We start from the raw sequence: 14,744 nt of genomic DNA on the forward strand, positions 1-14,744 counted from the left end.
AGTAGTTTTGTTGCCAGATTTACCCAGGGGCCAGATAAGTGATTGGCCACAAGCCTTAGAACAGGAAACAGAAGGTGTTAAGATCTCCTTTCATCTTCTTTATAGCACCCAGTAATCCGCCATGCTCTATTCTGCTTGGAAAGGGCATGGGCATCCACTTCAGAAGCCCAAGGAAGTCTTGTCTACACCAAGGCATTATTGGCCTATGCCTTTGCCCTAGCAGGAAACCAGGCCAAGCGAAGTGAGCTGCTTCAATCACTGGACAAAGAGGCTGTGAAAGAAGGTAAGAGCTGCTTCTGCAAAATTTACTTCCAAAAATCACCAGTGGAGAAGGAAGAGGACCGATTGAATTTATATCTATCATGCCACATCATATATGTCATGTTTGTTATGTTATGTTATGGTATGTTATGTTATGTTATGTTATGTTATGTTATGTTATGTTGTGTTGTGTTATGTTATGTTATGTTATGATGATAATAAGAATAATTATCATTAACCAAAAACAAATTCTCTAGGTAACATGAATTATGTAGCCAATTCAGATATTGTTAACTCTATACAGCCCACCTTCTACTATCATACAAGTATGTAATAAACAGAAAGACACATGGGACCTTCCTTTACTTTCTCAGCAAAGATTTGCTGGACTGGTGATTACTTAATACTTTTACTTCACTTATGTCAATTCAAGAGCTCTAATTATAATGACATCATGAATTAGGTTTTGAAGCCATTCTCTGTGCTTATAATTGTGTCTTTTTCCATTTCAAAAGGGACTCTAATTTATAGACTCAAATCTTTTTAAAAACCAAATCTGTGTCCTTTTTTTGTCTTTTTCTAAAATATATTTTTATTGATTTCAGAGAGGGAGAGATAAAAACATCTACACTAGTAATAGACAAATATGTAAATTATATGTACCTTTGTGATGCCCCACAGCCAATCAGGAGTGAATATGCAAATTAACCCAACAAAAATGGCAGGCCTGTGGGCAGCGCACATGTGTGCAGGCACCAAGCAGCCAGGGGGCGTGGCAGAACACAGGAGTTCCACACTCCCCCAGCCACTCTGGGCCTCTGGGCAGTGTGGGAAGGTGGAAAGGGGCTCTGGGCCAGAGTGAAGGCAGAAAGGCGGCTCTGACCAGAGCAAAGGCGGTGCGGGCAGCCAGGAGAAGGAAGGCCCATTCTTGCATGAATCTTCATGCATCGGGCCTCTAGTCAATGATGAGAGAGAGTCATTGTTTGGCTGTCTCCTGCACAGTCCCCACAGGGGATCAAGCCCACAACCCAGGCATGTGCCCTGACAGGGAATCAAACCATGACCTCCTGATTCACAGGTTGACACTCAACCACTGAGCTACACTGGCCAGGCCCAAACCTGTGTCTTTTTTTATTATTATCTTTATTGTTGAGATTATTATAAATGACCCTCTTTTTCCTCCTTATTACTCCCCTCCACCCAGTTCCGCCCTGCCCCAGGCCTTCGCCACCCTATTGTCTGTATCCATAGATAATGCACATTTGCATATAAGATCTTTATTTAATCTCTTCCTGCTCCCCAAAACCCCTTCCCTCTGAGGATCATCAGTCTGTTTTATTTCCATGCCTCTGATTTTATTTTATTCACCAGTTTATTCTGTTCATTAGATTACTTATTCATTTATTTTGATTTTTAGATTTAATTGTTATAGATATGTATTTATTGCCATTTTATTGTTCATAATTTTGACCTTCTTCTTCTTTTTCCTCTTCTTAAAGAATATTCTTCAAAAGTTCATATAATACTGGTTTTGGTGGTGATTAACTCCTTTAGCTTTTTCTTGTCTGTGAAGCTCTTTATCTGACCTTCAATTTTTTTTTTAATATATTATATTGATTTTTTTACAGAGAGAAGGGAGAGAGATAGAGAGTTAGAAACATCGATGAGAGAGAAACATCGATCAGCTGCCTCCTGCACATCTCCCACTGGGGATGTGCCCGCAACCCAGGTACATGCCCTTGACTAGAATCGAACCTGGGACCCCTCAGTCCGCAGGCCGACGCTCTATCCACTGAGCCAAACCGGTTTCGGCTGACCTTCAATTTTAAATGATAGCTTTGCTGGGTAGAGTAATCTTGGTTGTTGGTCCTTGCTATTCATCACTTTGAATATTTTTTTCCACTTCCTTCTGGCCTGCATAGTTTCTGTTGAGAAATCAGCTGACAGTCATATGGGCATTCCCTTGTAGGTAACTAACTGCTTTTCTCTTGCTGCTTTTAAGACTCTCTCTTTGCCTTTAGCCATTGGAATTTTAATTATGATGTGTCTTGGTGTAGTCCTCTGTGGGTTCCTCTTGTTTGGGACTCTCTGCGCTTCCTGGACTTGTAAGTCTATTTCTTTCACCAGATAGGGAAGTTTTCTGTCATTATTTCTTCAAACAGGTTTTCAATATCTTGCTTTATCTCTTCTTCTGGCACCCCTGTAATGCAAATGTTGGTACATTTGAAGTTGTTCCAGAAGCTCCTTATACTATCTTTATAATTTTGGGTTCTTTTTCTTTTTGCTCTTCTGGTTGGGTGTTTTTTGCTTCCTCATATTTCAAATCATTGATTTGATTCTTGGGAACATCTACTCCAGTGTTGAATCCCTGTATAATATTCTTTGTTTCAATTAGTGTATGCTTAATTTCTGACTAGTCCTTTTCCATTTTTTTGGAGGTTTCTAGAATATTATTGAATAACCTTATAACTGTGGTTTTGAACTAAATATCCAGTAGTTTGCTTTCCTCCATTTCTTTCATTTGTGACAAGTTTCTTTGCCTCTGCATTTTGGCTACTTCCCTGTATTTGTTTCCATGTATTGGGTAGAGCTGCTATGTCTCCTTGAGTTGGTAGAGTGGCCTTGTGTAGTAGGTATGCTATAGGGCCCAGTGGCTCAGCCTCCCCAGTCACCTGAGCTGGGAGTTCTAGTTGCACCCCTCTGTGGGCTGTGAGCACAATTTTGTTGTAGTTGAGACTTGATTGCTACTGGTGTCACTGGGAGGAATTGACCTCCAGGCCAATTGGCTCTGAGGACCAGCTGTGACTACAGTGGGAGAGCTTCTATGCAGGAGGCACCCCTGTGGAGCAGGACTTGCTTCAGTGGGGCTTTGGTGCTCACTGAGTCTGCCTCTTGAGTGTGTCGGTTATGGATATGTAGAGTTGTAATCTGGTATGGTCTGACACTGACCACTGGTACACTGGCTCTTGGGTCTCCAGGGAGGTGCAAAGTCAGCCACTGCCTGAGGCCACCCAGCAGGAACTACAGAGAGATCTACAGATTCCTCGTCTTTGTATCGGGTTTGGAAATGCCAAGATGAGACCCAGCTGTGAAGCAAGGCAGTCTGGTGCTGGTGCTGGGTCTTTGGGCCTTTTATTAATAGGTTTGGGGATCCCTAACCCAGCTGCAACAAGAACAGACCATTCATATGCAAAACCCCTTGGGTTGGGTTGTAAATTGAATGAGGTGGGATCTTAGGGAATCACCAGGGTGGAGAAAACAGAAATGGCTGCCAGTCAGCTCTGCGACCAGGGACATCCCAGCATAGGAACAATGATTCTGCGAGCACCTCTGTCAATACCTTGATTTCTGACCTGTGGCCTCCGGAACTATGAAAAAATAATTCCCTTGTTTTAAGCCATCCAGTTTGTTACGACAACTACTATAATACCCAATTAAAATAACATGTTTTCATTCATTGGCCCAATTTACTTATTTCATTCTTCTTTGTCTTTTAAATCAGAACAAATAAATGAGAAGGTCCCAAGGGATTGGGCGAAGGAAAGAGAAAGCAATGAAATTTTTTCACTGTTTTATTCAATAATGAAAATGTCTTGTCCCATAACTAAAAACAAACAAACAAACAAACAAATATCATCTGAGATATGGGTCCATTTTTCACTTCTAGCCCTCAGCCATCCTTATAGCTTTTCTCAAAAAAACAAATGAAACTCTTCTTGTTGTCAAAATTCTCTAGGGAGAGTTTTCTTGTTCATTTCTCCTGTGGTTATAAGAAAAATGGAATAATTCATAATAAAATTTAAAAATCCATGAGTCATTACTGCTGTTGGACTTCAATGCATGTTTGGGTGAAAAGGTTGATTTGTAGAGTTTAATCCATCTTGTACATGCCCTCAAGAAATGTGTGAATGGTCTTTAATATAAAGTAGAAGTATTATTGAAGACCATTCTTCTTCGTCATTTTAAAAATAAAAGGAAATGTGAGAATTTCTTTATGATTTTTATTTAATATTCTCAGTTATTTTTCTTTTAGAATTTAAGAATCAGAATTAACAAAATGACATTAAAATTAAGAACATTTAAGGCACCAAAGGCAAAAGTTCTGCAAGGATTCCAGGTATTGTTGAACAAATTTTTGCCTGAGAAAATCTGTGCCAATGTAAAGTGTACTTGATCTGATAAAAATGAAACTTGTCAAGTCCAGTAAATGACCGTTGATGCTCAAAGTCTGTTAATATAAAAGCCATGCAAAATACTTTCATCATCATTACACTTGAGTAACACTTGGCCCCCAAATTATCTATTCATTGGAACTGAGCAGCTGAAGGTAAAAACAAATTTCCTCTTTGTACCAGGCATTAAAAAAAAAAAGGGGGGGAAACAAAAGGGAATGTCTTTATCAAATATTTTAGAGTAAAAGATCAGTTTTTATGATTTTAGATAGAAAGAGGAAGGGAGAGAGGGGGGAGGGAGAAAGAGAGAGACAGAGATCATTTTGTTGTTCCACTTATTTATGCATTCATTGGTTGCTTCCTGATGTGCCTTGATCAGAGATCAAACCCACAACCTTGGCATATCAGGACAACACTCTAACCAACTGAGCTATCCAGCCGGGGCTAAAGATCACTTTTTCTATAAAATATTGAGTAGTTCATAGTGGGACTCAAAGATGGATAGTATTAACTGTGCTAGGTTCATATATGTGTGAAAATTTATATTGCCAGGCAAACTTAAAATGAACACACATCAAAAAAAATTTAATTTAACCTATTAATTAATGAAATAACCATTTCAAAGAGCAGCCAAAAAAACTGTTAGGATAAGAATGATGGGTTAAGTGTAAAATTAAATAACATAAAATATGCTATAAAATCTTTGGGGTTATCTGTTCCACTGGACAGAAATTATTTTTATTTGCATATGTTTCTGACAAAAATCAAAAGTAACTTCATTTAGTCTGGAAACTTTCATTTGTAGTAAGTAATTAAATGAACTAAGTCTATTCTCAGATACTCCTTAAGTGGTCCTTGCCCCAAAGTTGGATTAATTAAAAGAAAGTGCTCCAATTCTTTTGCCTTTTTTCTAAGTTCCTGATAATTTTTCTGACAGTCTTCTCTCAGAAAACTTATATACCCAAAAAAGTTGAAAACATATTCACAATAGTATTCTCTCCAAAGATTATTCTTGATATTTTAAAAGAGAAGATGGTTTTCTAATTAGGTTTGGACTAATTATTTCCATAGGTGCATAGGAGGGTTAATTAGCTATTTAGCTCCTTGAGTTTGTCTGCAAATCTTGAGACTTCAGTACTGAGCAACTACTAAGACCACATAACTCACTTCTGTCCAGAAGCTTTTATATGTAATATTGGTTTACACTTAAAAAATCTTACAACTTATTTCATCTTTTCTTTTAAAAATGGACAAATTCATCTTAAAATTCATTTGGAGTTGCAAGGTGCTGAGAATGGCCAAAACAATATTGAAAAAGCAGGACAAATAAAGAAGACTTACACTTCTTTATTTCAAAACTTCCTACAAAACTACAGTAATAGAGAGCACGGCACTGGCAAAAGGGTAAACATATAGATCAATAGAATAAAATTGAGGGTTCATGGGTAAAACTTTTACTTTATCAAAATTTAAAAAGTTTGTGCATCAAAGAATACTATCAATAGAGAAAAACAAGCCACATAATGAGAGATTATTTGCAAACCATATATCTAATATATATCTAGCACATAGAACATATAAAAAGCTCTTACAACTCAACAATAAGAAAACAAACAACTGAATTAAAATATGGTGAACGAATTGGACAGAAACCTCTCTAAAGAAGATATACGAGCCCTAACCGGTTTGGCTCAGTGGATAGAGCGTCGGCCTGCAGACTGAAAGGTCCCAGGTTCGATTCCAGTCAAGGGCATGTACCTTGGTTGTGGGCACATCCCCAGTGGAGCGTGTGCAGGAGGCAGCTGATCGATAAAATAGAAGCCCCAAATATTACAGGTGGCAATGTAAAAGATCTGCAGCTTCTGGGGAAAACAGTTTAGCAGGTACTCAATATTTTAAACTAGAGTTCCCACATGAGTTTGGCTGGCACAGATCAGTGGTTGAGCATTGACCTATGAACCAGGAGGTCATGGTTCGATTCCCGGTCAGGGCACGTGCCCAGGTTGCAGGCTCAATCCCCAGCGTGGGGCTGATTAATGATTCTTTCTCATCATTGATGTTCCTCATCCCTCTCCTTTCCTCTCTGACATCAATAATAAAAATCTATTCTAAAAAAGTGTTCCCATGTGACCCAGCAATTCCACTCCTATTTCTGTACCCAAGAAAATTGAAAACATATTCACACAAAAAGTTTTACGCAACTGTTCATAGCAGAATTATTCATCATAACAAAAAAGTTAAAACAACTCAAATGTTTTATCAATTGATGAATAAACAAAATATGGTACATTCATACTATGAAATAATTGCCACCCATATAAAGAAATACTGATACATTCAACAACATAGGTGAACCTTAAAGATATAATGCTAAGTGAAAGAAACCAGACACAAATAATTAGATAGTGATGGTGGTTATATAACACTGTGAAAATATTAAAAATAACCTAACTGTACACTTTAAAATGGTGACTTTTTTGTTGTGTTAATTACATTTAAATAAAAAGTTGTTTAACATTTCCAGCTATGGGAAAAGTTGTATTGTGTGGTGTATGTTTTTCAGATTCAATGTTATAAGTAAAGGGGAAAAAACACTTCCTGCAGACCTATTCTACCACCATCCAGCTTTTTTCTTTTACTTTTCTATTTCACACTATGAAAAGAAAAAAAAAGGAAAAGAAAAAAAGAACCAGGCATTTAAAAAAAACACACAAACAACTACTCTCTTTTTTCCATTGGAAAACAAATAATCAGCCTTGATAGTAATGAGGCAATCACTAGAGCAACCACCCTCTTTGGAAATCTGTGTCCAATTCTGAGATCTATTTGAAATCTTTATAGTGGCCTTGCAAAATAGCCGCCATATAAAGCCTGGTAAATTTGACCAGGCTGAAGACAGGAAGTGAGGCACAATACGGCCCTGAGATTTTTCCCTCGTGATGGGGAAAGACAGACTTCCTCATTCAGGTTTCACACTATTTCTCCTTGTCCTGTTTTCTACCAATGCCTCAAACTCTGCAGAACCGTAAGTCTCAAAGTCTTTTCCTCAAGTCTGTTCTTTTAGTCTCTCCTTTATAGCTTTGCTTTGTCTTTCCTATTAAATGCTACCTTCCCATTCCTTAAAATATCCTCTAATCATAGCAGAGGAATCATAAATGGTTAATATATTTTTCCTTTTGTTTATTCTGTACTCTTAAAATAATCGTCATCTACACAATGTCATCACTAGGAGGCATGTTTTCATTATAAACTAAAACCTGAGACTCCACAGACTCATTCTTTTGGATAGAAAGCATTAACTATAAAAATATTTAAAGTGTATAGTGGGTTGTAATTTAGCTCACATTGTAGATCACAGGCATAGAGAAAATATAGTTCCTTTATTTTTCAATAACTTATTGACTCTTCATCAAGAACGCTCAGTAAATGGTCAATGCAGGGGGAAGGTAATTTTAACTCTCTTCAGTTATAAAGTTGGTGAAATCCAAAAACTGTAAGTCTTCTCTCCCACCTCTCAGATCCTCTCCAAGGCAGTGTCCAGAAGAATGTGATCGCTCTTACTTACTGGTGGAGAAGAAGGGGCAGGGCCCTTGGTCTCTGAGTTCTTTGTCTTCTTAGCCAATATCAATCTGGTTTATCCTTACCTGCTAACATTCATCATTTGAGTCTGTAGCCAACTAGTTTCTCTCAGTTTGGTCCCTTTATCAAGAAGTCCCAGAAGTTCTCTCTAGCTGACTCTGATTCACTTCAGCTCTTTCTTATCACGTAGAACTCCCAACGTTCGACATCATTCTGCCTCCTGTTCTATGGCTGTTGTTCCAGCACAGCCTGTGCTGCAGGATCACCTTTGCTAGTAACCCATTTGAGGCCTCTGGTCTCACTGGCCTCAGCCAGCTGCCTTTACATTCCTTCTGGAGAGCTATGAAATCCTTGGGTCCAATAACAACATATAGGCAACTGAAGGATCCTGGAAAGTTCAACTTCTAACCCTCCCTTGCCTACCCACACTGTACTCCTAGATAACTCTGATGTAGCTACATCCCAGATTGGTACAGAGCAGCCTCCAGAGCACCAAATGGGGAGAGAGATGAAGGGATCTTCCGCCCTGAGTGTTACTTTTACCCACTTAAGACAGTTGATCCTCTCCAGGCCAATGTACAGAAGTAAAAAATCAGAACTCTGACGAGCTCAAGTTCCTACCTTCTTCAGGCTTCTTCAGTGCATAATTTCCCAGTAACCAGTAGGGGCATATTTCTCATTATTCTTCTACCTCATTTACAAAACTGTGGATGGTACCGTCATGCATTGCATTATTGCATTCCAATCAGAGAGCTTTTGGAAATATGTGAGGGCTGTTCTGTTTTCTGAGTACAGTCTAAATAGAAGAAGCAAGTGGCATTTATTGGGGTAGAAATGTTAAGCAATCTGTGTTTTCAGTCCAACACAACAGAGAACTATTCTGCCTATTGAAAACCATTACTTTATATCTTTCCCGCCATTTAACAAAGAACAAGTTTCATGGCCTAGTTGTCATAACAGAAGAGGTATTTTCTCCTCACTATATAGCGAAATTCACCTTAACCATCCCTCATTAGCCCTAGATGTGATAAATAAGAGCTATTGCCTAGAGAGATAGAGGTTACAGAGGAAGATGAAAAAGATACGGTTAAAAGAACAAATGGACATGGACAACAGTGTGGTGATGGCGGGGGCAGGGAGGTGGAGGTTGAAGAGGGTAGGGGGGTGGGGACACTAAAAAATGAAGTCACCAGTTTAATATGTGCAAAATTTAATCACCCCTACCAAGGCAAATATTTAAAATGCAAACATTCATGATTAAGTAATACATTATAATGTTTTATTTGCTCAGTACGAGTGAAATATCGGGGAATTTACTCAACCTTGATGGGTTCCAATTTCAATATTTGTTGAAGAAATGCTAACCAAACCTTTGTGAAATAGTTGCTTGAAATATCAAATATGTATGGAATGAATTTTTTAAATTGTGATCTCAATTTGGCTAAAAATAAAAGTAGTATATGGAATAAAATTATAATAGACTGATGATGTCTTTTCTATTAATATCAAAAAACTAGGAAGAAAAAGTAGATGTGGGTAAAAAATGATAATTTTTTATAGAGCCTATAATTAATACTGCACTGCATACCTAAAAATTGCTAAGAGAGTAGATCTTACATTGTGTTCCCATCCTATCTAATAAAAGAGAAACATGGTAATTAGCTGTACATCCGATACCCTTCCCATTGGCTAATCAGGGTGATATGCAAATTAACTGCCAGCCAAGATGGCGGCCGGCAGCCAGGCAGCTTGAAGCGAACATGAAGCTTGCTTGCTTCAGTGACGGAGGATTCCAACGTTCCCCACCTGCCACTGCCGGCCTCTGAGCTTGCAGTTTGAAACATTGTTACAAATATAGAATCTAAACAAAACCCTAGAAACCTGCTTTCAGCCAGCCGGGATCTCAGAGCTGGAGTTAAAACAGTGTTTTGATTATAGAACGCAAACAAACCAGATACCTGCTTTCAGCAACTGAGGCCTAAGATCTGAAGCCAAGCCTCAGAGCTAAAGCTGGCCCAGAATTAAAATAAAATAAAAAAAAAACAGAAAAAAAGGAGCAGTTGGGAGCTTCAGTCACCCGCCAGCCTGAAAACAGCCTTCAGCCCCTCACCCAGACTGGCCAGGCACCCCAGTGGGGACCCCCACCCTGAAGGGTGTGTGACCAGCTGCAAACAGCCATCATCCCTTCATCCAGGCTGGCCAGGCACCCCAATGGGGACCCCCACCCTGATCCAGGACACCCTTCAGGGCAAACAAGCTGGCCCCCACCCGTGCACCAGGCCTCTATTCTATATAGTAAAAGGGTAATATGCCTCCCAGCACCTGGATCAGCAGAGCTGTGAGGCCTCCCGGCACCAGGATCAGCATGACAGGGGGCGGCGCCCCAACTCCCAATAGGCCCTGCTCTGAGCCCAACCAGGGGCTGTACCTTGGGATTGGGCCTGCCCTCTGCCACCCAGGAGCAGGCCTAAGCCAGCAGGTCGTTATCTCCTGAGGGGTCCCAGACTGCGAGAGGGCACAGGCCAGGCTGAGGGACCCCCCCCCCCTCCCCTCCGAGTGCACAAATTTTTGTGCACCGGGCCTCTAGTTATAATAATAACAATAATAATAATAATAATTGAAGAGGAGGGAAACTTTTGGAAATGATGTATATGTTTATAGCAAAGATTGTTCTGATGACTTCACAGTTATATACCTAACTACATACTAATGAAATAGTACATACTAAATATGTTCAGCTTTTTGTGTGTTAATCATACCTCAATAAAGTGTTTTTAAAATATAGAGAGAAAGTAAAGCCTTTGGAAATGATGGATTATAGTAGGCATGACTTTAGTCTTCAAGTCTTTTCTGTAAGCAGAGTCCAGAAAATAATATTACAATTCAATTTAGGGAGAAGGAGGAGATAAGGTAATAGACCAATATATGGGCCACTCAGATAAAATTTGTTATCTTCTGCTTCCTAACCATAGTCTGGAGTTGCTAACAAATGATGAATTTAACTAGACGTTTGGGGTAAATAATAAAATTTTCAGAGAAATATGTCAATCTGATCAGCCTAGAACAAGCATGTCAAACTGGCCCACAATGAATATTTTTACAGACCAGCCAATATAACAGTATGTAAAAATCATTTTAATAAAAATTTCATAACTTAATTTTTACAATATCCTGTTATACATAACTTTTAATAATGAACTACAACGTTCACTAATGACTGATTACTATAATCGTGTTGCATTCATTTCCCTTACACACCTTATGCGCAGGCACACCATTTCTCTCCACTAATACCAGCAGTGAGTATTTTAGCAGCCGATTGCCACATCATTAGTCTTGTACTGACTTGTTTGGTATGAGCAACAGGAAATATTTTGCTTTTGGAGAACAAGAAAACTAGGTTTATTTGCATTATGCTTATTAATTTGTGCAGTTATTTAGTATCTGGTAAATTAATGTTCAAGAAAAAATAATAATTTTTATTAAAATATTCTATTATTTTATGTTAATGATTACTCATTTATTTCAGCCCTTTGCATTCAGCATGTCTCTATCGAAATAAACCTATGTTTCTATGAAAATTGAAGCTTTTGTTTTTTTGTGGCCCACATAAACTTAAACCTTGTTTATTTGGCCCGTGTTAGGCTTTGAGTTTCACATGCTTGGCCTAGACATTTGCCCCTAATTCGTTCTTTTGAATTGGATAGAAAGAGCTCAAGACACAATTTAGAACAGGAGAAAGATGTGTACAAATGGGCACTGCCACTGCCTGCTCCCATATGGTTGTTTTTGATGCTACTGATGCAGTAAGCCTGGTGGAAGGCTATTGCATCTTTTTTTTTTTTTAAGGCTATTGCATCTTTAAAAGAGCAAATGTTCAGTAGATCAAAGACATCCAAATGCAAGAAAGGGATTAGCTGAGAGGTACCGTCTGAATGACCCTGGGTAGTCTAACTGCTTTGAGCCTCTCTGCTTTATAACAAAACATTAGCACTTATGCAATAAATAATTTGAGATAGATTTTAATGATTTAAGAATGGCTCTAAAGATGTGTGGCACATAAATTTGCCAAGAAAAAATTTAAAACATATACAGAAAGATTGCTCCTCCGGAGCAGACCACGTGGAGACTTCAATTGGCCTCCAGATTCAACAACTAATCTGTCTATATTATTACCTATTATTACCTATTCCCAGTCTCCTACCTATTGACTTTGTAAAGTAATAAAATTGCGTTTCCTATGTCAAATGCCCATGGTATTTTTTTTAAGGATAAATGCTCATGTTGGTGGTAGAAGGGAAAGGGCAATAAAACAATATAAAAATCATTCTGTTTTTCTTAATTTCAATGGTACTCTATAAATAAATGACTTAATCCTACAAGCATGGAATCATTAAAATTTTGAGGATTTACATTTTTATGTATTATTTTATGTAATAGATCTATGTTCCCTGAAGTTCTTTCAGTTGAATTTGTGTAAATTCAGTCATGGTGTTCATGCACAAGTGATGTTTACTTAGACAAATTTTAATGTAAACTGTTTTATAAAGTGAGTAATCACCCACAATTTATTATATATGTATACTTTTATGAGTCTATATTCAAGAATTTATATATTTAGGCTCTTTAAAACAAAGAATTCCTATAAAATTGAAATATCTTCAAAGTCAACTTATGAGGCACTACTAATGAGTAAAAGGTATCATTCTTATGCAAATAAGATGGAGGAGACAGTATAGAACTGATTGTAGCAATAAGTACATATTATTATGGAAAACACAATGATGGTTGAAAATACTTGCTATCCTCTGGTTTTTCTCTGATTTAGTCTTCTTCCCTTCCCAGACAGTATATGGTGCTCGTCCCCTCTCTGCTTCACACTGGGACCCCTGAGAAAGGCTGCCTCCTTCTAAGCCACCTGAATGAGACAGTGACTGTAAGTGCTTCTCTGGAGTCTCCCAGGGAGAACAGGAGACTCTTCACTGACCTGGTGGCAGAGAAGGACTTATTCCGCTGTGTCTCCTTCACGGTGAGTACTAGCTGCCCGTCCCTATTTGATACATTATATCTCCATGGTAATGGAGAACTAGTGTTCAATCCCAAAGAATGACTTTCAAATGTTAGTGAGGATTTCAGAAAGAACCAAGGCGATGAATTTTTAGCTATTGAGGAACAAAGCATGAATTTTTTCACCAGGGTAAGGGGGAAATATTTTTCTACTTGCCAAAGTTCAATGTACTTCCTAAAAAATCTATACTAATAAAAGGGTAATATGCTAATTAGACCAGGTCAACTAGCCATCTTCCGGACGTCCAACTTCCTTCCAGACAAAGCCCTGGTGGTGGGGGCCGAGGCAGAGACAGTTAGGGGCAAGATTAGGCTGACAGGGGGTTAGGGGTGACCAGGCCAGCAGGAGAGGGCCATTGGGGGCAACCAGGGGAGGGCAGTTGGGGGAGACCAGGCCAGCAGGGGAGGACAGTTGGGGGCATTAGGCAGGCAGGCAGGTGGGTGGTTAGAAGCCAGTGGTCTTAGATTGCGAGAGGGATCCCAGATTGGAGAGGGTGCAGGCCAGGCTGAGGGACAACCCGCCCCCACCCCCTGCACAAATTTCATGCACCAGGCCTCTGGTAAAAAGTAAATGTATTAGCCACAGAAATTGTATGATTTATAGGTTCTTTCTAGCTTTGTTATATAACCATCTCTTCAGGCCAGAGTTGGACAATGCCTAGAAACAGATTGTACAAATACCTCATAAAAGGACAGTGTGCAGCAGAAGTTTTCTCTCACAGTGGGATATTACGTGTCTTTGTCCTTGGAATATGTAAATGGTTCAAAGTACTCCAAGAAAGTACCCAGTACCTCTGTGAGGATGCTCAACTTGGAATACTTAGCTCTTATCGTCTCCCATACTTTCTCAGAGATGCTTCTCTCCATTCCTTCAGAAAACATATACTCTGTTAAAAAGAGTAATTTAACAAATAGAGTTCCAGATGAGCTATCTGGGAACTTGGGTCCCACTGATGGCTGTTCTTACTAATATAGTTCCCCTATATCTTATATTAATATCTTCAGTCTTATACCTGGAGAAATATTCATACTTACCGCACCCTTTCTGAAGCTGAATGAGAGACAGAAAATAGTAATGGTTGAAGGAGTCAAAGAGAGAAGACTGTGCTGTTCCTCAGTGGTATCTTTGTTCTTTAGCTCCCAAGAATCTCACCCTCTTCAGAGGTGGCTTTCTTCACTGTCCACATAAAGGGACAAACACAAGACTTCAGGAAGAGGAGCAGAGTACTGGTAAAGAACGATCAAAGTCTTGTCTTTGTCCAGACAGACAAACCCATCTATAAACCAGGACAGACAGGTATGTAGGGAAATTCCACCTCCTCAGCAGGTTTCCTGACAAAGTCACCATTATCTTGATCTCTTAGTCTTCTGTGTTATTACCTAAATTACTGGCTTTATCGTGTCTGAGACTTACCAGAAAATTTCTTTTTCAGTAAAATTCCGCATTGTCTCTGTGGATGAAAATTTTCACCCCCTAAATGAACGGGTAAGTATCTCAATATCTCTAGTTTGGGTGGGTGGTGGTTGGTGGGATGAGAGCACTCACCCAAGGTGGGATGGGAAGGTCCAGGAAAAGTGAAGTGAAAGCTATTCCTTTTGGAACCTAGATTGCAGCTTTACTACAAATCTAGAGTCTCATACAAGGCATAATTGAGGAGTAAGAGA

General features: G+C 39.0%; 1 protein-coding gene across 1 annotated transcript in view; it reads left to right on the plus strand.

Moving 5' to 3' along the window:
* Positions 1–7,372: 7,372 nt before the first annotated feature.
* LOC308513989 (pregnancy zone protein-like) overlaps positions 7,373–14,744 on the plus strand; it is a gene marked incomplete at its 5' end in the record, with an annotated part of 48,806 nt that continues 41,434 nt past the window's right edge. The window contains 4 exons of the mRNA XM_081084026.1: positions 7,373–7,458; positions 12,858–13,041; positions 14,217–14,376; positions 14,513–14,565. Of these exons, the coding sequence (XP_080940152.1) occupies positions 7,373–7,458; positions 12,858–13,041; positions 14,217–14,376; positions 14,513–14,565 (483 nt within the window). The remainder of the gene's footprint in view (positions 7,459–12,857; positions 13,042–14,216; positions 14,377–14,512; positions 14,566–14,744) is intronic.

The sequence above is a fragment of the Myotis nattereri genome, assembly GCF_964212035.1.
Source record: "Myotis nattereri genome assembly, chromosome: 2".
Lineage (NCBI taxonomy): Eukaryota > Metazoa > Chordata > Mammalia > Chiroptera > Vespertilionidae > Myotis > Myotis nattereri.